The sequence below is a fragment of the Myotis daubentonii genome, chromosome 6, assembly GCF_963259705.1.
Source record: "Myotis daubentonii chromosome 6, mMyoDau2.1, whole genome shotgun sequence".
NCBI lineage: Eukaryota > Metazoa > Chordata > Mammalia > Chiroptera > Vespertilionidae > Myotis > Myotis daubentonii.
The window spans coordinates 22,666,563-22,693,430 of NC_081845.1; the positions used below are offsets into that span (position 1 = coordinate 22,666,563).

Here is a 26,868-nt window from a genome sequence, read left to right on the forward strand (position 1 = left end):
ATGTCTTTAAATTGGTTTTGTATACTCTAGTGAAATATACTTATGAAGCAACCTTTTTGCACTTTTGTGTGTGTCTTACAGTAATAACAAGTAGTGGCTACAGTCCCAGATCAGCACATCAATATTCCCCACAGCTCTATCCTTCCAAGTAAGTGGTCAGTAGATTCTTTCAGATTTGTTAGAATAATTTTTCAGGATTACCTTTATTAATCTGTAGTCACACAACATAACTTTAAATTGGGATACATTTATGTATATAAATGTGTTATAGATAGATACTCAGATAGATTAGTTGGACAGATACATATCCTGTATAAATCTAGAAATAGAGATATACTCAATTTTATTTGACAGTTCCCTTAATCCTGGATATTGATATACCTTGAGGAAAGCATCAAGTTCAAAACAGAGCACACTGATTTTTTTAAATGAAAACCCTAAAATGCTAATGAGTTTAAAGCAAATCTAAAACATTACATTTTATTCAAACATCACTTTACAATTTGTTCCATCATTACAATATTTTTATTGGATTTCAAGTCTTAATAAATATATTTTTGAAGAAAATGCTGTACTGTTTTTATAAATAATGTAGTCAACTTATTGAGGGCAGTGGTAGAAATTTCAAGTTTAACTGTATTGATTGTATATCTAAATTTGGTTGCAGTCAGCCAGATGTGTCAAGATTTAGGATCCCTGATTCATACACATTTAAGCGTTCTTTTCTGCAGCAGCTAGAGTGTCTGTCTTTAAGAATAGGTAGGGGGTTGGGTATCCAGTTGGGAACATTTTGTAGAATGTGGCATGATGAGGGGAATGGCATTCTTTTTATTTTCAAGAAACTAGCTGCCTACTTTTTTTTTTTTAGATTTTAGTTCTTGGTAAAGAGTTCTTAGTAGCACTTTTAATGACTTTTGTAGTCATTGCATTGCATTAGGTCACTCACAGTAACTGGAAATACATTCACAAGCATATTAATTAACTTGCCTGTGCTCCATTTTCCATATATATATATATATTATAATTAGATTGCTTTGTTTGATATAAATAAGAATTATAGGCTTGAAAGACTTTAGATTTAATATCTAAACCAAAATTTCTCATTTTCCAGGAAGGTATAGACTTAGAGAGTTTAAAGTATTTGTCCAAGGTCACTAGCCTGGTTTGTAGCAGAGCCTGAGCTCCTGACATTCAGACTCATGTCCTTTCCTATATTGTGAAAATTATATTGTGGATAAAGAAAAGGATTACTTCCTGGCTATTATGAGGTTTCACTGAATCTAAGCTGTCTGAATTAATATGCAGTCTTTGTTGCCACAGTAATGCTATTTTTCTGATATTTAGGCCCTATCCACACATTCTTTCTACACCAGCAGCTCAAACAATGTCTGCCTATGCAGGCCAGACTCAGTATTCGGGAATGCAGCAGCCAGCGGTCTACACAGCCTACTCACAGACAGGACAGCCCTACAGCCTGCCCACTTACGGTATTTCACGTCTTCTCTCTTCTCCTTTGGTTATAAGCTGGTAATCCTGCTAGTGGTTGTCTATTCTAATATAAGATATCACATGGAAGTAAGATCATTTAGTAATTAAATGGTTTGCACATGCATTTTCCAAACAGATTTGGGTGTGATGTTGCCAGGCATCAAGACAGAGAGTGGACTTCCCCAAACTCAGTCTCCGTTACAGAGCGGGTGCCTCAGTTACAGCCCAGGGTTCTCCACCCCACAGCCAGGCCAGACTCCTTATTCTTACCAGATGCCAGGTAAGTAGACACACGGGAGATGTGTTATGTGAGAACAAATTCTTTGAATGAGACTCCTTGGCTTCAGACTAGAATTATATAGTCATGAAGATGGTTTCAAACATTTTACCTCTACTCACACGATTTCATCAGAAAAGAAACATGATGAAAAAAGTTGAATATACATCAAGATATATGACCCATATTCAATTTAAATACTTAAATTTAAGTTGCGCCAAATTGGCAGTAAACTTGGTCCAAGCAAAGCAACCTCTGAGCAAGTCACCATGCCAGCAGTCACATGTTTAGCATCTATTTAAGTGATTTCAAAGATTCATGACAAAAACCACCATTTTCTTGTTAGTATTTTTAAGGGTATAATGCTGTTTTTAGTCTATTTAAAATTAAGTTAGTACTTTCTAAGTCCCATTTACCATTGAATGAGGATTTTTTTGTTCATTCCTAAAATACCTCTCCCCTATTAATACTACATTTCTTAATAGGAATATTTATATAATTTAAATATACCACCACCACCCAAAATCCTCCCTATATGGTTATTGTTTAATTTTCCCCCTTGTTTTTTACTCCAATTAAAAATTCTTTTTAATCACTGTGTGGTTATTGCAGAAAAAATTTAGTCACATAATAAAAACATTAAAAGCTTATTCCTAGCTGTCATTTTGTCTATATTATTAAAGTAAAAAATTTGGGGTTATATTAACATATTTGAAACAACTAGAATAGACATTTGAGTCAGCTGACTAAAATGAAATGATTACTTAGACTTTTTTAGCTGAAATGGCAGGTCTCTCTTTACCTAGAATGTAGGGAGAAATACCTTTGTTCACATGCTACAGCCTCAGTGAATATGTGGCAGAGACCATAGAGACATTTTCATTTATTTCCCCAAGTACGTTCATATTGGGCATTCCAGGTCAGGACAATTTGTGTTAATTACATATTATTCAAACCCATTGGTAAAATAATAAGCTACCTCAGTAGTCTTTCCCTTTGCATCTTAGCAAGTACATTCCAAAAGAACATATTTAAAAAATAAATCTGCAAATTGATAGTTCACCTGTTTGCCTTAATTTTAAAAATCATTGAATAAATTTCTGACCTAATAGTAAATTTTAGAAGACCCTCAAACCTTAGATTATTACAGTGAAAGTCCTATTGAGTCTGAGCCCTAGTTCCTAGCTCTTTTTGTTCTAAGGAAAGAACGCAAGAATGAAAATACAGGGGTGGCAAGCATCAATTAAGTCTAAGTGGGTTCTACTGTTAATCTCTTAAACTAACACTATCCAGATAGTTAACTTGGGTGATTTTTGTATGCAAATGCAAGTTTATATGACCATTTGAAAATTCAGTAGAATGGAGTTCCACTCATCTGGAAGTAGTCTCAGCATGTAATATATTTTATTCTTTCAATATTCTGTACTTCTAGATACTTAACCCTTGAAGGTTAGCTGCAGTCCTTGTTAAGACTGTTGTAGATGATACCTGTTATCACAAGAGGTATAGAGTCAAGCACATTTTCCTTATAAACCTCTCAACTTCAAATTTCACTGTCTTAATAACAAAATTAAATATATATATATAAATATATATATATATAAAATCATTGAATCTGAAAGTGAAATATTTTTTATTTTACAGTAAATACTTAAGGAATTCATTTTTTATTTACTTGTAGGTTCTGGATTTGCACCATCATCTACTATTTATGCAAATAATTCAGTTTCCAATTCAACAAATTTCAGCGGATCACAACAGGTATAGTAGTTTTTGTATTCTTGCTTCTTTATGTCTATTTCAGATTTGGGAAGAATAGTTTCAGGTTGCCACATAAGTGCAAATTCTCCCAGAATAAGTTTTTTAAATTTAAAATTAAGATAACATTTTGAAGAAATAAAAATTAGCTATCCAGAATTTTGGGGATATGGGTAATTCTATATATTTTAGATTTCCTGTTCACTAAAGGTTTGCCCTTTACACTTTAAGCTGTGATTGTTTTAATTATTTGGCATGGAACTAAAAAATGTATTGCAAACTTTGCTATCATCATAAACTAAACATAATTTAGTTTAAGACTAAACAAAATTATACTAAATATAACTTTATTTTTTTGATAAAACAGTTTATTAATATTAATTGATTGAACTGTAATCAGTAATTGGATTGTGCTGTCATTTTTAGTCCAAAATGACATTTGTTACTAAACAAAGTTCCCTTTGGACTACTTTTGGCTTTTATGTTTTACTTATTTATTTTTAACATATTTTTATTAATTTCAGAGAGTAAGGAAGAGGGTGAGAGAGAAGGGAACATCAATGATGAGAGTAAATCATTGATCAGCTGCCTCCTGCATGCCCCCTACTTGGGATTGATCCCGCAACCTGAGCACATGCCCTAATGGGGAATTGAACCTGGGACCCTTCAGTCCACAGGCCGATACTCTTATCAACTGAGCCAGATCAGCTAGGGCAACTTTTGACTTTTATTTTTACTTTTTAGTTTACTAGGTAGCGTGATAACATAAGGGAAAGAAATAGTCTGTTCTACTTAAGAGGATTAAAGATTCATAAAGGAGAGGAAAGATTTATATCATAAAACAGATCCAATGCTACCTGAATATTTAAATACAGTGGCTCCAATATAAAATGTAGCCTGTATTTTGGACCATGGACTGAGTACCAATTTAATATTTAAGCAAATACTTATTGAGTACTTATTCTGTATTAAGAATGGGAGGTATTCTAGGGAAAGGAAGGTGGGGATGGGTTGGATTGGACCTGATCCTATCTCATGGAGCTTACAGCCTACTGAGAGAAGTTGACAATAAACCAGTAAACAGACAGGTAAATATACAATTAGCATGAGGGGAGAGAACAGGGTCCTATTAAAAAAATTATTAGAAATCTAAGTGGAGTAGGGGAGATTTTGTGGAAGGCCTGTCTGTGGAACTGACATTTAGGCCAAGTCTTCTAAGGGCTGGGTGAAGAATGAGGGCAGGGGTGTTTCAGGCATAGAAAGCAGATGTACTAGCTCGCCCAGGGCTGATAAACTTGCTGTGTCAGTCTGGAGTTTAGTTTGTACCTGAGGGTCCGGTGGGTAAACACATCTGCACAGATGGACAGGGGCCTGCGCAAGTAGGGCCTTGTGCTGTATAGGAAGACATTTAGATTGTATTCCAATCCCAATGGGAAGCTATTAAAGGATTTTGAACAGAATAGCATCACGTAATTTATGTTTTGAAAAGATTACTCTGGCTTCAGGGACTTTGGAGAAAGCCAAAAATAGAAAAGAGGAGACAAATTAGAAAACCTGTCCATTGGTTCCAACAGCAAGTAAAGGTGGCTTGGACCAGGGTGGCAGTAGAGGAAATAAAGAGAAACAGAGATCTTGGAGATATGTTTGAGTACAAAAAGACATTGTCTTCCCCGGAAGCTAGTAGTCTGGACCTTTCCAATAAGTAAATTCATCTTCCTTTAAGGCACAGGTGCAGGTCAGGCTCTCTGGCTTCCAATTGCAGCTCTGAGACTTGCTAGCTGTCTGACCTCAGACAAATCCTTAAGCACTCCCTGCCTCCGTCCCCTTCACAGTAAAATGTGAATAATGATAATATTGCATAGGCAGCCGTGGGCAAACTATGGCCCGCGGGCCGGATCCGGCCCGTTTGAAATGAATAAAACTATGGAAAAAAAAGACCGTACCCTTTTATGTAATGATGTTTACTTTGAATTTATATTAGTTCACACAAACACTCCATCCATGCTTTTGTTCCGGCCCTCCGGTCCAGTTTAAGAACCCATTGTGGCCCTGGAGTCAAAAAGTTTGCCCACCCCTGGCATAGGGGTTGTGAGGGCTAAATGACTAAGTCCATTTAAGGCTTCAGAACAGTACCTGACACAAAGTAGTCACTATGTAAATATTTTCACTGCTTTACTCTGTAAAATATGTGTTGCTAGGCACTTTGTCCAAATATTGCAAGTTTTTTATGTTTATGGGCTCACAGGTGGTAATGGGGAACATCAAATCTAGAAATTAACAGATGGATAGAATTTTAGTTTTCTGCCATACTACTTAATCCTTTCTGATAATATTTGTTTATACACATATGTACTTATACAGGGAATTATCTTTTTTGGGAATCACATCAAACATGGATCTTCTTGCCCTTAGGGCCATCTATTAGGGAACCTTAATCCTGACCAAGGTTTTGTCATCATTAATAACAATTTGAGCTAAAACACACTAGATATATTAAATATCAGTTATCACAACAAATCCTTGTTCATGATCTTAATATGTAAAAGAATTTTGAAGGATTATTAAGATTACTTTAAGGTTCTTAAAATGTTTAAATAGAAAGCAGGTCAGAGGATTTGGTCCAATGTTTTCCTTTTTTTCCCCTGTAACAAATGAGGCAAATAAATGTTTGAAAACCTCACTAAAATCTTCAAGTCAAGGCCTCAGGTGACATGTGTCCTGTGAGAGAAAGAAAATATTTTATTCATCTTCTTTTACTTACTGTTTATCTCCTGACAAGAAATCAAAATTATACAGGGTAGCCAAGAAGGGGAATAAAAATCACAATAATGCAGACTGAGGTGTGCATGGAAGCTGGGAGGAGCAGCCACACCTCCCCCTTGCAGGTGATGTTCAATATATGAGAACGGATGCTTTGAATATAAACTGACTCCATCTCCTTCTTGCCTCTTCAGTTGCATAAGACATGTTGATATATATCCTTGGATAAGTAATTTTGGGGCCAAAATGAAGCATATGTACCCTTTAGTCAGATTAAAATGTGTGTATTGGATCTGGTTTGCAAAACCAGCAAAGTAATTCATGACAATGTGTATACAGAAGGTGCCCACAAAATTGTCTCTGCCCATTGGAATCAATTCAAAGCTGTGGACTCTAAAACAAATGGAGCCAAATACTAATCTTACAGTTTACCATAGCGATTGCTTCCTTTTCAAACCAGCCAGAGAGTAATTTCTATTTCAAAAACACACATCTCAATTACTGTTTCAGGATTATCCATCCTACACAGCCTTTGGCCAAAACCAGTATGCACAGTATTACTCCGCATCAACGTATGGAGCATATATGACATCAAATAACACAGCTGATGGCACATCGTCGTCAACCTCAACCTATCAGTTGCAGGAATCTCTCCCAGGACTGACTAGCCAACCAGGTACAGATCTTCATCCAGGTGAAATACTTTCATATGCTTTGCTGTGTCTAATAATGTGGAGAAAATGGACATTTCAGAAATAAGGCTGAAAGCTCCCAGATGATCATGCTGATGTTTAATCTGTGCTAGTACCACTGCGTAAGATGACATTCTGGCATTTGGAAAACACTTCTTTTAGATGTGGAGCAGTTAGGAGATTTATATTTTAATCTTAAATGGCAGTGTGTATGTGAATACAAGTGGATATAAAAAGGTCAGTGGGCCTTTTGCCAGACTATTTTGTGACGGTCTTGACAACATAGAAAAGTTGTAGTATTATCTTCTTTGGATATAACTGACCATATTTCCTTTATGCTTGAGAGACTGCATAGTTCCTTCACCTTCGTGAGGCATCAGTGCCTCCTATCAGTGAATGTTCCCTACCTTCCTAAGGTTTTTAGGATCATTGCTAAGTAGTCTAATATCTTTGCCTAGTCAGCACATATTTAAAATCCGCTGTATTTTTTGTTGTCTGAAGCTTATCTGTTTTCTTATTGGAATTATATTTTCTGACACATATTTAACCCAGCTCAAACATTTAAAGTCAAAAGCAAATTTAATAGAAATTCATCATAATCCCAATAAAAATTCCAGTAGGACTTTTTGGAGAAATGATCAAGGTGACTCTAAAATTACAAGGAAAGACAAAGAAACTAGAATAGCCAAAATAATTTTGCAAAGTTTGAGGGCTCACATTGCCTGATTTCAAGACTTATTATAAAGAATAGTCATCAAGAATTGGCAAAAGGACACATACTTGGAGCAATGGAATAGAACAGAGAGTCCAGATATAGACTGACTTACGTACACTGGAAAATGGGTTTTGACAAAAGTGCAAAGGCAATTGGAGAATGAATAGGTATTTTTTTGTTTGTTTGTTTGAGGCTTTTTAATTTTTTATTTTATTTTTTCCATCACAATTAATCCCCTCTATGCACTCTTCCACCACCACCTATCCCCTGCTTCTGCAATCATGACACTGTTGTCCATGAATTATCTTTTTTTTTTCATTTTTGCTCAATCTCTCACTCCTCCCCACACCATTCTCCTTGGACATGCATAAGCAAAATTTTAAAACACACACAAAAATAACAAACAATAAAATCCGCCAGAATCTTGACTCTTAATTCATACCATATACAATAAATACGTGTCAAAACTAAAACTATAAAACTTCTAGAAGAAGACTTGGGGGAAATTCTGTGGCCTTGGGTTATGTAAAGTTTTTAGATTTGATAGATAATATTCAGATCTTATCAGATGTTCTGTTTAATTTAAAGAAGAAATTATTTCTACTTGTAACTATATTATTATCTCAACCAAAACCATAACAATACACAAGTCTGGATTTTTAAGGTACTCTGTGATCTCAGAACTTTAGTCAAGATCTTTAAGTTTGATTTTGTCTTTCAGATCTTGCATGCACACTAAAAGTAAACTAGTTCGTAACTATGAGATTTTTCTTTATTATTATTGATGAACTTTGAGCTAGTTAGTTTAACGGTATGAAAATTATTTCCTATTAACCAACTCTTCATTTTGGAATTAAATCAGAGACCTAGCAATTAAACCCACAATTTTTCATAAATCATTTTCTGTTGACTTCTCTCATTTTTAAAAGAGAAACATACTTCATGTTCTATAAGAGACAGCTGGTTGTTTTGATTTAGCGATAAACCCTAATGAAATAAAGTTGGATTTAAAAATCTAAAGCATGGAAGGTACAGTTATTCATTACTGTACTGATTAAAGGATAATTATTCAATCATGTATGGTGTTGGCCCAAGAAAATGCCTAAGGTAGTTGGTAATGACTGATGTTATTTGGAAATTGCAAATAGCATTCAGTTATTACTTTACCTTATTAGGTAGTTTGACAGTGTATTTAAAAGAAACATTACTAATGCTGATTAAGAACAGATATTTTAGTTCATTATCTTTAGAAAGACCTCTCTTTGCTTTTAACATAAAGATTATCTTAGGTATATTATAATTTTGATTTGCATTCAGAAAGTGATGACTGATTAGTACATGACAATTTGAGATATTTTTATAGCTCCTTTTTAAAATATTTTAATCATCTTTAATATTATATATAATTAGTCATTTGTAACAATATTATCCTTTACTCTGAGCCCTTGGCAGGGCATTACAATACATTTAGCTGATTAAATTTTACAAGTGCTTCAGAAAAGTAAGGGATATAGTAAGATCACTTCGCTCTTTGAAAAGAAGCCAGTTTCTTAGGCAGAACTCAGTAGACTTTCCATAGCTTCATGGCATTTCACTTAAGGACAGGAAGGAAACAAAGTGCTAATTCAATTCGTGGAAGCTAACCAGAGGATTTAGGTAGAAAGACCTGACCACATTTTACTCCTCCACCAATCTGCATTTCCCATACCTGCAGCATTAATGTACCCCAGTGCAATTACCTGAGTGAAATTATTTGGCAGAGGCCCTGGAATTGACAGCTTTCTCCTTAAAAAAAAAAAAGGTGTCAATAAATGTTTAATGACCAGCTGAGCTCAAGTTCCTGGTTTTACCCTTTATCAGAAAAAAGGATAGCATCTTCAAAAGCTATAGAGGTCAGAATAGTTCCACCTGGATGGTTGCTATAGGAGTCCAGATATTGCTGTGGCCTCTTCAGGACCTGCTCTTTTACTGTAAACTTCTTTTTTCAAAATTTCTTTATTGATTAAGGTATTGCATATGTGTCCTTATCCCCCCATGGCCCCCCTCCCACACCCCTACTCATGCCCTCACCCCCCTGGTGTCTGTGTCCATTGGTTAGGCTTATATGCATGCATACAAATCCTTTGGTTGATCTCTCCTCCTTAACCCCACCCTCCCCTACCTTCCCTCTGAGGTTTGACAGTCTGATCAATGCTTCTCTGTCTCTGGATCTGTTTTTGTTCATCAGTTTAGTTCTTTTGATGAATTTCTTGGCTTTCACTTTCACAAATTATATAAAGTCTGTATAATTCTTGATTAGTAAAAACAGATATAGGTTTGTAATCAAGAATGTCCATTGTGGTTTGGAGGAGGAAGTATAAGCCTAGTGGTTAAGGCAGCAGTTCTGGAATCATATCACAATTCCTCACACAAACTATTTCATCTTGGTAAGTTAAGTCCCACATGTCTCCAGTTTTCCCAAGATTAAAAGAGGATAATGAAAGACCAGATTCACGGAGTCAAAGTGAGGTTTATATCATATAGCTATAGACATAGATGCAGATATAGATAAAGTATGTTTCACAATAAAGAGTGCTGACAAAACAATAAGGAAAAGAGAACCTAATTTTAAAAATGGGCAAAAGATGTAAACAGTTATATCAAAAAAAGAAGATACCAAATGGGAAATTAGCATACAAAAAAGTGTTTCACATCATTTCTCATCAAGAAAATGCTAATTAAATCTACAATAAGATACCACCATACCCCCACAATGACTAATGTAACAAAGACTAGCAATATCAAGTATTGGCAAGAATGTCAAGCAACTAGAATTCTCATTGCTAGTAAGAGAGTGAATTAATACAACCACTTTGGAAAAAGGTGATCAGAGCTTGTTAAATATGGACATATGCCTTTCCTCTGACCCAGCAGTCCCACTGCTAGGTATATATACCTTAGAGAAATGGGAGCTAAGTCCACAAAGACAAGAACAAGAAAGTTTATAGCAGCTTTATTCATAGTTGCCTAAAATTATGAATAATCCAAATGTATATCAACAGAATGATAAATAAAGCATATATACTAGTACATATATATTGAAGTTCTAGCCACATTAAGGAAAGAACAGATGACTGCCCCAAGCTACAAATGTGAATCAATCACAGACATAATGAGCAGTGAATAAAGTCAAACATATTTTAATAAACATTTTAAAAGGAAAGACAGTACATGAAAAAACATACGTAAGGTTGAATAAATATGGAGCTGCTCCTCTTAGTTCTTTAAACAAGCTATCAGAACACTTCTGTCCATATTGTGTCCAAATTTTTAGAGCCCTTTTGAGATCTTGCAGTAACTAGGAAGGAATCAGTGGTATCAAGTCCCATTTTTATTTAAACCCAAACACTTCTTATAAATACTCCTTTCCCTGCCCCTCCTGCTCTTTTCATTCCCATGCTGTTGGCTCCCACTTTATTGGAATAGCTGAGTTGTTTCTGCCAAACTCCTTCTTTATGGATGCAGTCAACCATCAACCACCCATAACATCACAGTGACTTGGGGATTTTGCAAGTTTTTGTCCTTTTAGCCCTCGTACTGTTGCAAGAACAAAGCTGCCTTGTGATATTTAACACCTGAAAAATGATCTAGAATGAAGAGAAAGACAGGTTGTATGGAATGTCATCCCAAAAATATTATTATAAGCTTATTTAATAAATTAGGGTTAATTATAACCTACAATTTATTTGAAAGAGAACATTTGACTTGCAGGACATAGTAGCTGTTAAAAAACAACAACTAAACATAGAAAAAAAATGTTGTGATATATTTTGGAAGTTGGTGTGTGTTTAAATACCTAAAGCCTAATTAATGCCTATGCAAATAAACTAAAACATTATTTACTGTAAGATAGGGCTATATTTAACCTCATTACTAAAACTTTTTATTATGCTGTCTACTCTCACACAGTTGATAGCAGAGGTCCACACAATGAACTGTGCTAGCAATGTTTTAAGAGCAAATGATATTTAGAGCACAGACATACTTTTCGATGCTGTCCTGACATGCACAATGTTTCCCAAAGATGTTATAACTGTTACAAATGACTACAAGCTAGCTATGCAGAATTTACTATTATTTAGAACATCTCAGAAAAAATAATACCTACGTGTTATGTAGTTTGTTCAGATTTGATTATTTATATTAAAAACTGTTCAGCTGTCCTCAAAATTATTTTAATTTCATGGTAAAGCATGCTAGCCATAGCATCTTTATGTTTAAAATTGCATAACCTAAATTTAATATAGTTTGCCATCAGACTCTCCTAGAAGTTTTTACTTTGTGCTTATTAATTAAATCCAATTAAATGTAAACCAGCTCTGTCTCAATAATTCAAAAAAGTATTATGCTTTAATATCACACACACACACACACACACACACAACCTGAGAGTCAGAGAGATTGTGTAAAATGCTTGCAGTCGTAGCATTTTAAATCTGACTCTTGTTACTTGTGAGGTTTTGCTGCAGCTCACTGTTGCCTCCATTTGTTTATCTTAACACACCTCAACCCCCCATATACACACACATTTGCCACTGCTCAGTACTTCCTACCTCATAAGATGCTCCACCATTAGCTTTAGACATGCCAGATTTTAAGGTGTCTGTGGGACATGAAGAAATCAATCAGATACAAAGTCTGAAACTTAGGATGTAGCCTGGTTGCGGGTATAGATTTTTTTAACAGTCATCACACAGAGGGTGATTAACATCATTGATCACCCAGATGATGTGGCATGAGGACAGTGATCAAAGCATGGAACTTGTAAATACCAACATACAAGGAATGAGAGAAAAAAAAAGGAGTCCGGGTCTCTTAGGAAGAGAAGGTGAGAGATATTCTAGACTTAGGAGAGTGCATGGTGTCAGCTGTCTGAGGGGTGCTGTGTAAGAGGATCAAACCCAGCATGGAGATCCAAGAATATAAGATCTGAGTCTCTCTATTGCATTTGTCAATGAGGTAATTATTGGGACTTTGCATCAGAGTAGTTTTACAGTTTTGGTGAACTGAAGCTAATTGATGACAAATCGGCTGTCAGGAAGTGGAGAGAGATGTGCTGTCCAGCACTGTAGCTGCTGGCCACATGCGGCTATTGAGCACATGCCCTGTCGCCAGTACAGATTGAGGTCCGCTGTAAGTGTAAACTACACACAGGACTTTAATACCAAAAAAAAGAGATTATGTAAAGCATGTCATTGATAATTTTATATGAGTTACATGTTGAAATGGACATTTTGCATAAATTAGGTCAATTAACATACATAAATAAAGTTAATTTTACATGTTTCTTTTTATGTTTTTTAATGAGGCTTCCAGAAAATTTTAAATTATATATGTGGTTACATTTGTTATTCGCATTATATTTCTGTCAGACAGCACTGGTATGCACTATTCTTTTAAGAAGTGTCATTTTAAAAAATAAGATAGCAAGCAGATAGCTTCTAGATGGAAATGTAAGGTCAAAGGGAAGGATTTTTAAACTTGCCTATGACCCCAGAAGAGGAAAAGGTTGGACGGAAGATGAGAGAGGGTTTGACTAATGGAGCGAGATTCCTTAAGAGGTGGGGTAGAGGAGTCAAGTTTGCATGGAATTGATCCACAAGACATTTCATCCTCTGAACTCTGGTGTAAGGAGGTGAGAACAGATTTAAATTTAGATAAATATATAGGTGGGGGTAGAAATTGGAAGTTGAAGGCATATGGAGTATAAAAGGTGTTCAGGTCTAATAGATCACAGAGGCTGAAACTTGGGAGGGATTTGTCTGACCTACAGACAGATTTTTTTGTCCCTTTAGAATTTTGGGTATTTGGGAGTATAAATCAATCAATCTCTCTCCCTCTCTCGTCCTAAGATTTCTGTTCAATAAGAGTTTAAGATGATTAATAATGAAGACTCATGCCTAATCTAAAAATGAAGTGCTATTTTTGATGTAACTTATGTATTTTTAGGAGAGTTTGATACCGTGCAGAGCCCCTCCACACCCATTAAAGATCTTGATGAGAGAACATGTAGGAGTTCTGGGTCAAAGTCCCGAGGAAGAGGCCGGAAAAATAACCCCTCCCCACCTCCCGACAGTGACTTGGAGGTATGCTGACTCATCCTCACAGAGTGCAATATGATGTTTTATTTTTATTGAATACATATTCTATACTTACAGTTTCATAACACTTCAAACTTTAAATATATATGATATGATATATATATATATACATATATCATGATGAAGGGAGTGGATCTACTTTGTAGTGGGCATTTCACAGCTGAAAATTTGAGATTTCATCCATTGTAATGGCCAAATTAAAAAAAAAAAAAAACAACTTAAAAGTGATAATGAGTTACAAATTTTAGGTCTGAGATAATTGCATCTTTTGGTCCACGTTGGTACAAACAAATTTTAAAAATAACTGTTCCTGGGGTAATTTTCTGAGAAACACTTCATTTGGTGGTACTAATGTAATGAAAGATACTTATATGGGTCAATTAATTGTAAAAGTAAAATTAATCTGTATGAAAATGAAAAGTTATCTTCTGAAAATAGAAAAAAAAAATTCCAGTCATCTGATACAGGTTAAAATTTTTAGATCTGTAAAAATTTTCATGAGCCTTATTTTTTCTGGTTGAAAGCTCCTTTGAGATATATCCATACAAAACAGGTTGACTTTTATTATAAAACATCAGGAGACACTATTCTTAACCTTAATCTGTTACTCCTTAAACAACTGCCTACTTCTGATACCGAATTTTTGGACTGGAACCCAGATTCTTTGCCCGCCAGAATCAAAGAATGAATCCAAGGACAGAAAATGGTATAGCAAAGGTGGAACTTTATTGAAGAATAGATACAGACTCCCACGTGGGGTGAGGGAAGAGTCCCACAGAATAAACTCCCACGTAGGGAAGGGGGAAAGGGTCCCACCCTTTGAATTGGTTACTATAGTGATTCCTAAGGCCCTCCTTCCTCATGGTCCTTCCATTCCTCTGGGCTTTCTTCTTTTCCATCTGAATGAAGGGCTTCCTTCTCTTTATTTTGTAAATATAGACCTTTCTTGGCTACTTCCAGTTCCCTTGTCTTATGTAAATGCAACTGTTGCTGCTCCCTTGTCTTATGGAAATGTAACTGCACCTGGCTTCCTTGTGTTATGGAAATGCACCTTCTCCCAGTAGGCAGCCCCGTGCTTTTCCATGGACCCCAATTCCAAAAAATCCCTAATCCTGCCTATGTTCCCCCTAAAATTCCTTCTTCACTTCAATTAAGAAAAAACATTAAATCTCCAGATTTGGTCAAGTTAAGTAATAGTCATTACACCATTTTCATGAGAGATGATTTCCTTTACCTGAACAACAGTTGCAGATTCAAATGCATTCAGGGACTCAGCAGGTGACAAGGGTGAACTGGGCTAGGAAGCCAGCCTACTGTGAGACCAGAGGCAAGGGTCCTCAAACTTTTTAAACAGGGGGCCAGTTCACTATCCCTCAGACCATTGGAGGGCCGGACTATAGTTTAAAAAAAACTATGAAAAAATTCCTATGCACACTGCACATATCTTATTTTGAAGTAAAAAAACGAAAACGGGAACAAATACAATATTTGTATTTGCATGTGGCCCTCGGGCCATAGTTTGAGGACCCCTGGCAGAGAGCATTGGCCCAATCGAAAGGGGCCCGCACCTCCCTGGGGCACCTCAGCCAGCATTGCTACAGCTTCCAGTTTCTCTGCTACAGTGAGAACCCTGAAGTTTGTTTGAAATTTCCTAATCTTAAAAAGTTGATCAATAATTTGAAATATTTCACTGTGCAGACCAAACAAACCACCTGATGATCTAAGCTGACTCAAGAGCTCACACTTGGTAATATCTATTTAGGGATTATTACTGAGTCTTTTAAATATTTTTAAATTTTTAATTCTTTGAATGTATTGCAAAATATCACAAATCTATGTCATAAAACTTTAAGATAGTTTCAAGTTCACTTCTGTCATAAAGTCCAAATGTGTCTTTGGGGGTATTAACTGCAAATAAATATTTGGGTGAATTTCTTCAAATTAGGATATCTGATTTTTAAGCTTATTGTTTGTATAATTCTTTCTTCTCAGGTTTTACAGGGGTTAGATCTGGAAAATTTGGGGCGGGGGGGGGGGGGGGCGGGGAATTAATGGCGTAGCATAGGTTTCTCTAAAATGGTATCAAGAGTATATCCAACAACAAAATGAGATGCTTTTTACTTGTAAAGAGATTTTTGCTTCCTTATAATGTAATAATTCTTTGATATTTATCTTTTTCTTCAGCGTGTGTTTGTCTGGGACTTGGATGAAACCATCATTGTTTTTCATTCACTGCTCACAGGTTCTTATGCCCAGAAGTACGGCAAGGTAAGTAATCAAGACATTTTACCCCAAGAAACCTTGCTAGAATTTTATTTTGCTGAAAAATCAAGACCCATTTAAAAACATATTTAGCCATCTGGGTGGCTCTATTGATAGAGCATTTTCTGTGCACGAAAGGTTGCAGTTCAATTCCTGATCTGGGCACATACCTGATCCCCAATTGGAACATGAGCTGAAGGCAACCAATGTTTCTATTTCACATATATGTCTCTCTCTCTCTCTCCCCCTCACTCTTCCTCTCTCCCTTCCTCTCTAAAAAATCTATCAAAAAACATATTTTTGGATGAGAATTAAAAGGATAATTAGAAAAAAATACATTTAAGTGGTTTCATTGCAGTCGATCAAATCTGCTCTTAATTATTTCTTTCTACTAGCCCATCATTTCTTTATGTGAATTGGGAAAGTTCACAAAACTAATAAAAAATTGCATTCTTTTTTCTTCTTCATTATTGAGTTTTCTACATTGAAATCAAGCTTATTACTTTGCTATAATTATTTTATAAAAATTTGTAAATCAAAATAGACTTTAAGCATATATAATTACTATATATATATATATATATATATATATATATATATATACACACACACACGCACACACCCACACACACACACACCATTAAGATCGAAGGACCAAACAACCAGTCGACCAGTCACTACGATGCTCACTGACCACCAGGGGCAGACGCTCAATGCAAGAGCTGCCCCCTGATGGTCACTGCACTCCCACAGTCAACCTCCTGTGGCGAGCCAACCTCCCGTGATCCCTCCCCCAACCTCCCCAGCTGTCCAGCCCCAATCTCCCCGATAGGGACTGGGCGAGACAGACCCTGATTGGCCCTGATCACCAGCCAGGCAGAGGGACCCCACCTGTGCATGAATTTGTGCACCGGCCCTCTAGGCCTTTAATAAGGGAACTAAAAAATTGCTTGATTTGTTGCCCCAAATGTTGCTATAAAATGCTATTTGGAATAGGAAGTAATCTTTTGTCGCTCAACCAGTGAGCCACGCTGGCTAGGTGCTGTCATTGTCATAGTGGGCTAGCTTCTTATAACTGTGTTGTTACACACCTGTGTGAGTGCTTTTTCAAAGATTGATGAAACTGCAACAGGCTTTTCAGCTGGAAACACAATTGTTTATGTCATTACTATTTGTGTCTTTGACTCTATAGGATTCATAATTTAACAAGAGTCAATTCAAAGCATGGTGGCCCTCCTTCAGTTACCAGTTTCAAAGTTGTATCTGACTTTGGTTCACACATACAGAATTGTCTTCCTATTTCTTTGTAGTGTCACATTATTTAATAGGGTCTCATGTCAGCTCAATGTGCAGTTTTTAGCAAGTTTGTTTAACTTTGTCTTATAGATTAGTAATGATGAATTGCACTCATGTTCTTCCTCCTAAAATGCAACCTTGGTGAATCTGCAGGGCATTTGATGTTTAGTGTAGCTAATGAATGCTGCTAAACTGATATGAAAGGTAACAATTTTGTTTAATGACCATTTAGAACAAGGAGTCTTAGTCCCTTCATCCCAATCATTGTCATCTAAAAAATTGAGCAAGATGCATGCATATGTGCCAGAAACACACAAGATGCTCAGCTGAAATAAGGAAAGAAAATGTTAGTGTATGAGTACACACACACACACACACACACACACACACACACACGTACACACACACTTGTATCTTGAAGTTTCCATTGTTGTCTGTTTCATAAAGCACATACTTTGTAAACACATGCATATGATTATAATTTAAAGAATAGGTATATAATTAATAAGTAAATTATACTACACATAAATTTGGTGTGCCTACCAAAATAATATTGCTGATAGAGTATACCATCTAAAAAGTTTCCAGACAATAATCTAAAGCATTTCTTATGGAATAATTTTGACTTGTGAGTAGTACACAGTAAATTCTGTTAAACTGATTACAATATTTTTGTGCAGATAGTTTCATATTAGATAAACGTTTAAAATAAACACTCTAACTTGAACACATGAATTCAAATAAAGTTCCCTTCAAAATGTCACCATCAGTGTCTGTATCTAAATATCTGTGTTGCTTCCATTTATGCCAAATCAGTGGTAGAAGTAATCTTTTTTGCAATTATCTTTAGCTTTTTAAAAATATTTCCTGACTTCAGGCCTTCATTCTTCCATGGTAATTTTTTTTTAAATATATTTTATTGATTTTTTACAGAGAAGAAGAGAGAGAGATAGAGAGTTGGAAACATCGATGAGAGAGAAACATCAATCAGCTGCCTCCTGCACATCTCCTACTGGGGATGTGCCCGCAACCCAGATACATGCCCTTGACCGGAATCGAACCTGGGACCTTTCAGTCCGTAGGCCGACACTCTATCCACTGAGCCAAACCGGTTTCGGCCTTCCATGGTAATTTTGATCTTTAGAAATAAGATCATTTGACCCCAAGGCAATGAATAAGGAGCGTAGTCAAAATACCATTATTTTTCTTTTTGTCAAAAATACCATAAAGTTGCTTCCATCCCAGGACTGAGCATGGACTTCCATTTGGGATAAGGAGGGGGGTGCCAATAAAGAGCTGAGGAGGGTGAACCATCAAAAAGAAATGAAGCTGCTTTTCTTGAGTGACGCGTAAACTGGCTCTAAGAATACTTCCAAAAGCAAAGTTCTCACACTTCCCTCCGCAGTGGTGCATCACTGTGATTAACCTGTCCCCCCCACCCCCCCTCCCACATGGCAGCCTGGACACACAGCCTTCATTTCACATACAAGGTCCACTATTTTATAGTATTGTCAGAAGCTTTGTTTGAATACAAAATGGACACATTTTCTATGCTTATAGTTGCTTAAAATAGCAGAGTTTTCCAGAAGGGTGGCACAAAGCTAGGGGAAGAAGGAAACCAATGTTTTATGTAATGCCCATGATGTGCCAGGCAATAAGTGTCACAATTTTAAGGGGTAGGTTATTCGCCCCAATCTGTAGATGAGGAAACATGCTCAGAAAGGAAGTGAAATGTGTGAAAGTCACACAGCTAGTTGGTGGCAGAGATGAACCCTGGGTCCTTAGACTATTTGTCCCCAAAGCTTGTGTTGTTTCTGCTGCAGCACATCACACAGTAGAGACATGCAATCTCCTATGGACACATATGTAAGTGACTTTTCCTGAAAGGAGTAAGGACAATTAGCGAGGCTCTGTGTAGACAATTATGTGAGTTCTCCTTTAAGTTGGAATAATTCTAATTCTCTTCTGTCAGGTGATTGAGATATTTTTCCATCAACAAGGAAAACTTAAATGTTCAGTGAAATAAAGTGGGGCAGACAGTTATCAGTGCCTCATGGTGGTATGTGATAGGCAAAGATCAGGGTCACTACTGGAAGGCGTGGGAAAATGAACATACATGTACAGAACACCTGGCATGTGGTAGAGCCTGTGTTTGCCATTTCATAAGCAATAAGGATGGTGGTTAAGGACAAGAGCCTTTGAGTCTGATAAACCTAACTTTGAGAACCCAATGCTCATGTGTGCAGCTTTCTGACATAGAGCAAATTTCTTAATTCCTCAGCTTCAGTTTCTTTAAACTTGAATAATACTGTTTATAGTGAATAAGAATTAGACAGAAAACATGTTTAAAGGGCTTAGCAGAACTCTTAGTGTGAATTAATTCTCAAAAAAATTCTGTTATTAGTCACTTTCACAAATGTTAACCCACTTAATTCTTGTAATTACTGTGCTGTAATTTATAGGGATCTAAATTCTATGGACGAGGAAGTGTAGATTATGAGGGTTTAAGAAACTTGACCAAGGCTACAAAATGATAAATGCTGGTATATATGTTGGAAACCATGTCAGTTCATAACAAGTCCTTGTCCTTTATATTTTTCTCTGCTACTCCAAGGAGGCCTGTTGAAATAAGGAATGTCCAAACCTGTAGCGAATTTTTATAGGACTTTATTTGAGCCAAACTGATGATAGTTGCCAGGAGGAGCAAGATCTCAAATGATCCAGCGAAGAACAGTGTGCAGTTTCTTTTATGCGTTTGAGATTAAGGATGGAATTTAAGGAAGGTTACAGAAAGGTAGGAGAGAGCAAGGCAGGGTTTGGATTATAGAATAGTTAAGATTATGTGCTCTCCTGAGGGTGGTCTGCTTTCGAAGGAGGGATCTGCAAAGGGATATTTCAAAGGTGTGAAAACCCAGATGCACGGAAACAATGAAGCTAAACAGACTGTGCTTTAAGGATTTGACTTCTTCTGTAGCATTAATACATCACGTGCTGTGAAGCCATGATTCTCCAAACTTATTTCACAGTAAGGATGCAAAGGAAGCAGCCCAAGTCGATGAAAAGACTGAAGGAGAAGTGAATCGTTACCTTATAGCAGGGGTGGGGAATCTTTTTCCTGCCAAGGATCATTCGGATCGTTATAACATTCAAAAGCCATACAGAATTCTCAGCGTAAAAACTAGCCTGCCATATTTGGTCAAACATTTAATCAGCTCACCCCGAATGCCTTGGCAGGGCCAGAACAAGTGATTTCATGGGTCTTGGAAGGCTCTAGGGCTGGACGTTCCCCATCCCGGCCTCATAGTGTCAAATTAAAATTCAAGCTCCCAACACCACTTGCTCATTTTAGACAACATCCTATATAAAAGCAGCACTGGGGAAATAATATGTTCCTAAGGATAAATCAATTGGTTCCTGTTATATTAAACAATCTGTACACAGTTTTATAGCAAGAATTCTTGATTTAATGGGGAGTGATTAGAATTAATAAGTGTTTGGAGCCATGGATTGGAGGCCTCCCTAATGGCTAACACCATGCAGGTTACCATCTCGCTGGGCATGATGGTTAAGCCTTCTGGCTTGGAGGAGGAATGGAGCTGAGTTCAAAATTTAGCGCCACCTCTTTCTACACTTGTGCCTTTGGGTAGTTTCTTTGGTGTTTGTGCGACTTCACAATCTTTTTTCTAAAGTGAGAAGAAGAATGAAAAGACTAATTTGATTAGCAGGGTTAAATGAGTTAATGCACTAAAACTCAAAACACGGCCTACCACATAATAAACATTCAAAAGTGTAACCTATCTTACTTGGTTTCAAGGGAATCTGAATGTTGGGGAACTGGGTGTTTTCTGAGGATATTTGCATGGATTTGTATCTGTTGTTTTATCCCATAATGTAAGGTATTCACTGAGCTCAGTGTTTAGAGAAGCAGAGGGTAACCAGAGAGTGAGTGTGGTACGTATGGAATGATGAATGCAGAGTTTGAAAGCATCTAACGTTTTGACAGTGTGTTTCATGGTTGTCCTTTCTGCCTACTCCCTGACAGCTAAGTGTGACCACACATTTCAAGTGGGTCTCAGCACCCCCGGGTGAATCAGCTCTTCCAGCAGACTTTTCAAACCTCTCCCCTCACACCTTCAGCTCCCCTCTCAATTCTTCATTAAACTCCTCCTCCATCACTAAAAATAGCAACTGAAATAATTACTTTATCTTCTCACCATACCACATGTTCTGCCTTTTCTTTACACCTGTATTCATATCCTGGATCCAGACCCTCTCACTGACTCATGGAATCTACTCCTGAAATGATCTCTTTCACTCCTGAGTCCCCAGTTTCCCACTCTTGAATTATTCTTATCACCATAGACCGTGCTGTAATAGTCCCATCACCAGAAAATCCTCTTGAGCCCATTTTCCAGTTGCTGCCCCTTCTCTCTGCTCTTCCCTAGCCTTCCAGTCATACGACTCTCTTCAAGTCCGAGGAATGACCTTCTCTTGCCAAATTCATCGTTTTTCTTGCTGGGGCTCTCAGCATTTGGCCCAGTTGAGCACTCTCTTCTTTTGCATACTTGCTTTGCTTTACTTCCCTGGCCTGGGTCTCTGCCTTACACTCTTCCACATACACTAGACTCATTCTCGCCTCTGCATATGTTCCCTGCCACCAGTGGAGTCTGTGCATGGCTACTTCCCTTACCGTTTTTAGGTCTCTTCTCTCTAGCTGCCATCTCCTAAGAAAGGCCTTCCCTGTGCTTTCTTTGACTGAGCCATCACCATCTATCCCTATCGACTTTTGTATCTGCTAACTCTGTTTTGTTTTGTTTTCACCAGCTGAAATATTATATATTTCTTTGTTTTTTTTTCTTTGTTTATATATCTGGTAGGTCATCCAGTGACAATATGAACCCCTTAAGGACAGGGACTTTGTCTATTGGTTTCTGTTAAGAATTTGAATATTCTTACCATATAGTAGACACTCAGTAAATGTGTGCTAAATAAATGAATGCTCCTGAAACCATTCCCCAATTCCCCCTGAGAACTCCAGTCCACTGCCTATCCATCGTAGACAAACATCTCAATGGTTAAATTTTCCTTCTGATTCATGACTGAACTGCATCTCTTGTCACTGATTAAAAGAGTTTATTTCCTAACAGACCCACTCACTACTTCCACTCTAGTTAGTGAGCACGCTTGTCTTCCTTCTTCTGTAATGAACTAACACATCTCTGCCTTTGTCACTATCTACATGTGCTTCAGGTCCCAAATGAGTAACTGTTGCAAGGACTTCAGTTCTTTAAAAAGAAAAGTCCCCTATTAAAACAACAACAACACATAATTGCTTTTTCTCCTGAGATATTTTTATATTGTGTCCCTAGGGAAGTGTTCCAGCTGATGGCCCAGTACAGGGCAGAGGCCCATAGACAGACAGTCTGGCTCCAAATTTTGCTCTGTGTTAACATAGTATTTAGATATAGAGAGCTGCTGTACTTGAACCTGACTTAGTCATATGATGGTAACATCCGGTTTAGAATCACACATTTAAGGGGCAAAAGTTATTCATTATTTTCAATTCGTTCTCTTCCTCTCTCTCTCTCTCTCTCTCTCTCTCTCTCTCTCTCTCTCTCAAAACAAATGTCTTGGGAGTAGTTTCAGTATTTTAATAGAGCAGAGCACAGAGTAAGTTGGCAGAAGTTCAGTTTGCCCCATATTAAACTCTGCTGTAGACACTTTGAACCTATTAGAACTGTTATATATGTAAAATATGCATCAGAGCTTCCTGTTGGTGCCTTTATTATCCCACTTTTTTCCTCTGTCCAAGTTTTCACTATCACTTAATTTCAGACCCTAAACTCAACACTCCCTACAGGTAAACTGAAAAAGGCAGTAACTCTTGATTCATAAGGTGCCCATATTTCTGCAAACATCTAATGAAAATGAGCAAACATCTCTGTATAAAACTTGGGTTCAATCCAGAAGTATATTTAACTCTCAAATGCCTGATAAAACCATGGAATTGCAGGCGCCGGCAGCTCTTTCACAGTAGTCTGGCAAGGCCCAGGGAGCCCAACACTTCAGAGACCTTTCTAAGGCGACCCCCACCAAATCCCTGCTCATCTTTCTTGGATTCTTACATCTGTGGGTCCTTTAGCTAGAAAAATGTGATACTGTAATCCACTCACTTAGAATCAACTCTCCCAAGGACTTAGTAAGATGGGGGAAAAGAAAGTAAAATTAGATGTTTGAAAGTCAGCCCTCACTAGGCATTCTCTTAGAAACTAGATTATCACCTCTTACAGGCATGGTTTTCCTTGGCTTGTGGCATAACTATCCTTAGCCTGTCTGTGCCAAGCCTTTGACATGGCAGATGAAACCCCTCCCTTTAGATAAGCCTTACTCTTTGGAAACCTTGGTAAAACACAGCTAGTTTACACTATGGCAAACCGCAAACCTAAACTTTCCTCGTTCACAAATAATATTTTGCTAAAGTGCTTACGAAGTCCTAGCTCTCCCAGAGTGTGTGTTGTGGGATTGCCATAGCTTGATAAACAAATGAGCAACTCCTTCAAGTGCCATGGAGTTGTATTCCCACTGGAGTAGGAATGCTCAAACACAGTTTTCATCATACCATACGCTGTGCTTACTTGTAAGAGAATTATTGTTGGTTTTCTAAAAGTTATATTTGTTTGCATGCTTATCAGATGCGCAAAATGCATTTTTCGTGGACTTTCCTATCACTACTGGGGTAGCATAGAGAGTTATGTATTTCAGAAGCATGGAATTGATGAAAGTAACAATCAAAGAAGAACAGTATATTTTCTTCCATCCCCATAAATCTGATTTATCAATGCAAAGAATGTGAGGTCTAAACATAAGAAAGTCAATAGTTTTATTTAAAACTTAAAGAAGAAAAACTGGCAAATTGTAGGATAAGAATTTAAGCAACCTAATCTTGAGAAGGAAAACCTTTTAAAAAAGACATTCTGAACCCCCATGTGAAATATATATCTTTAGGGCAGTAATCATCAGAAACATACGGAGAAGTATGGAGCTTAGTTTTATTGTCCTGCATCAGTGAACATTCCTCAAAAGCACAGAGCGTCACTAATGGAATTATATGTTTTCATGCTATAATTACATTTGATTTTTCCTGATATTTTTGTAGACATATTGTTCATGGTCCCATGACTATACAGAATATTTACAAGTTTTCTATGTTTTCAGCCTATGCAACCCCCAACCCAAAGAGAAAGGAGTTTTTTTACACAAAAAAGACAAATGTATATTTTTACAACTTTTATTCAACCTTTAGAGATTTTCTTTCAAAGATAACAAAAACATGAACAACATAAAGAAATAAGAAAAATAAGAATTCTATACTTGAAGGAAGCAGAGCAAGAGAGATCCCTCTGAATTCTGAAAGACTTTGAGACCAAAAAAATAAAAATAAAATAAAATAAAATAAATAAAAAAGCTTCATATTTTTGTTCTTGTTCTTGAATGACTCTTTTTGAATAAAATGGAATTGATTTGGTCTTTGGATATGTTTCTCCAAATGATCCTGACCCTGGAAGACAGATGAACCTAGCAGTAGAGTCCTCCTTACTGAAGGACACAAGCCCAGGATACCATCAGGGATGTGAACAATGAATATCTGTTTTCAAGAAGAGAGAATCTTGAGCTACGAATTCCACAGAAGTCTCTGAGGAAGAGATGTAGACAATTAGAAAATTATGCTGACATTTAACATATTCTTACTGTCCTTTCTTTCTCTTCTCCAATAACAAGTCTTGGCTTTACTCAACACACCTCAGTGACCTTTCTCTTTTCTTAGCTTAGCACTCAATTCCTATTCTCTAGCTCTTAATCACTACAAAATATGAGGTGACGCTCACTTCAAATATATTCACACTCTAGGGCAGTGATGGCGAATCTATGGCACGTGTGTCAGAGGTAACGCGCGAACTCATTTTTTTGGTTGATTTTTCTTTGTTAAATGGCATTTAAATATGTAAAATAAATATCAAAAATATAAGTCTTTGTTTTACTAGGGTTGCAAATATCAAAAAATTTCTATATGTGACACAGCACCAGAGTTAAGTTAGGGTTTTTCAAAATGCTGACACGCGGAGCTCAAAAGGTTCGCCATCACTGCTCTAGGGCGTTCCCCTCAAAGCATTATGGAAGGGAGAATAGGAAGAAAATTGGTTGTTGCAGCATAGGTGTAGAATGAGGAGGGGCTTCTATTTGCTAAGTGAGACAAGTTAAGGGGTGTATATGAATACTACTGGGCCCGACCTGGATTGTGTATTTTATCATAAATTAATATCAAGTTAGCATTACATTTTCCCAAGTTAAAATACATTTCTTGAAATGTCATTTATTAGACCATTGAAAACACGTTTGGTACTCTCTCCTTAAATTCTTACAATCTGGCTCCTGGCCCAGCCACTTAACCTAAATCATCCTCTGAGGTCTTCCAAAAAGACTTCTCAGCCAAACAAATAGTATTCTTCTAGGTTTGTCAGCTTTATTCAAAACCATATTCTCCCTACTAACAGGCTCATTCTGGTCTCGAATTCTGAGGGTTAGTTCCATCTAGGTTTTCTATTTTCTGTATCTTCAGGGTCATCCCTTTTGTAGTTCTCTTTAGAGATCATTCCAACTTTGATCATTTAAACACCATGTGTGAACATGAATTACTTCCCTAGCCCAATCCCTACACCCTCCTTACTTTTTAGTCTTTCGCTTCTTGATGCCAGGCTTTCAACTGTAGTTGGTCATGGTAAAGTACGAACTCTGGTCTTATTTCTCAACCCCTTGCTGCTGTGTAACATCTTGGTTTCTATAAACAAAAAAAATAAGTCACTTGACTCGTCACTAATCCCCATACTTTCATTAAACTTCTAAGTGTATATATTTTCTACATAGATTACATCTACTGAATTAATAATTCCTTTCGTTATCCTCAACCCTTCTCTCTTTATTCCTAGTCAAATGCAGGTTAGACCAATCTATACACTCATTGCAGATAAATATTGCCTGTTGACCAAAATGAAGTTCATAATTAAGTGGTGGTTTCACCGTGCTCCACCAGCTCTTCATATCCTGCCTCCAGGTGACATTGTCTGCTCAAGTCCTGCAAACATCCAGTAGACCTACTTTTCTCCCAATCCTAATTCTTATGTATCATTCTTTAAATGAAATCCTTTCTTATTTTTAACGTCTGTAGCATTGTTCAGTATTCCATCCAAATACATTTCTCCAAAGGACTGTCCATGGAGTATATGTAGACTGGATCCTCTCATAAACATAGATTTATGTCAAAACTTTCCCTAAATCATTTTTATGTTCACATAAATTCCTATAAATTCACAGATGCATCTGTGTACTTATTATGTCTTAAATGAACCCTTGGAAAGGTACCTTTTCAGATAGTTGGGAAATCTTTTAAATCTTAAGTAAAAATCTGTTGTCATCCCATCCCCA

The 26,868-nt window shown here is 36.8% G+C and overlaps 1 protein-coding gene across 7 annotated transcripts in view; it reads left to right on the forward strand.

Moving 5' to 3' along the window:
* EYA4 (EYA transcriptional coactivator and phosphatase 4) overlaps window positions 1-26,868 on the forward strand; it is a 233,626-nt gene that overhangs the window by 186,298 nt on the left and 20,460 nt on the right. For 5 of the 7 annotated variants that reach the window (XM_059700379.1, XM_059700384.1, XM_059700380.1 and 2 more), the window contains exons 6-12: window positions 82-148; window positions 1,345-1,487; window positions 1,625-1,768; window positions 3,447-3,526; window positions 6,794-6,977; window positions 13,679-13,815; window positions 16,015-16,098. In XM_059700379.1, the coding sequence (XP_059556362.1) occupies window positions 82-148; window positions 1,345-1,487; window positions 1,625-1,768; window positions 3,447-3,526; window positions 6,794-6,977; window positions 13,679-13,815; window positions 16,015-16,098 (839 nt within the window). The remainder of the gene's footprint in view (window positions 1-81; window positions 149-1,344; window positions 1,488-1,624; window positions 1,769-3,446; window positions 3,527-6,793; window positions 6,978-13,678; window positions 13,816-16,014; window positions 16,099-26,868) is intronic. The other 2 variants (XM_059700382.1, XM_059700381.1) reach the window with 1 other exon arrangement.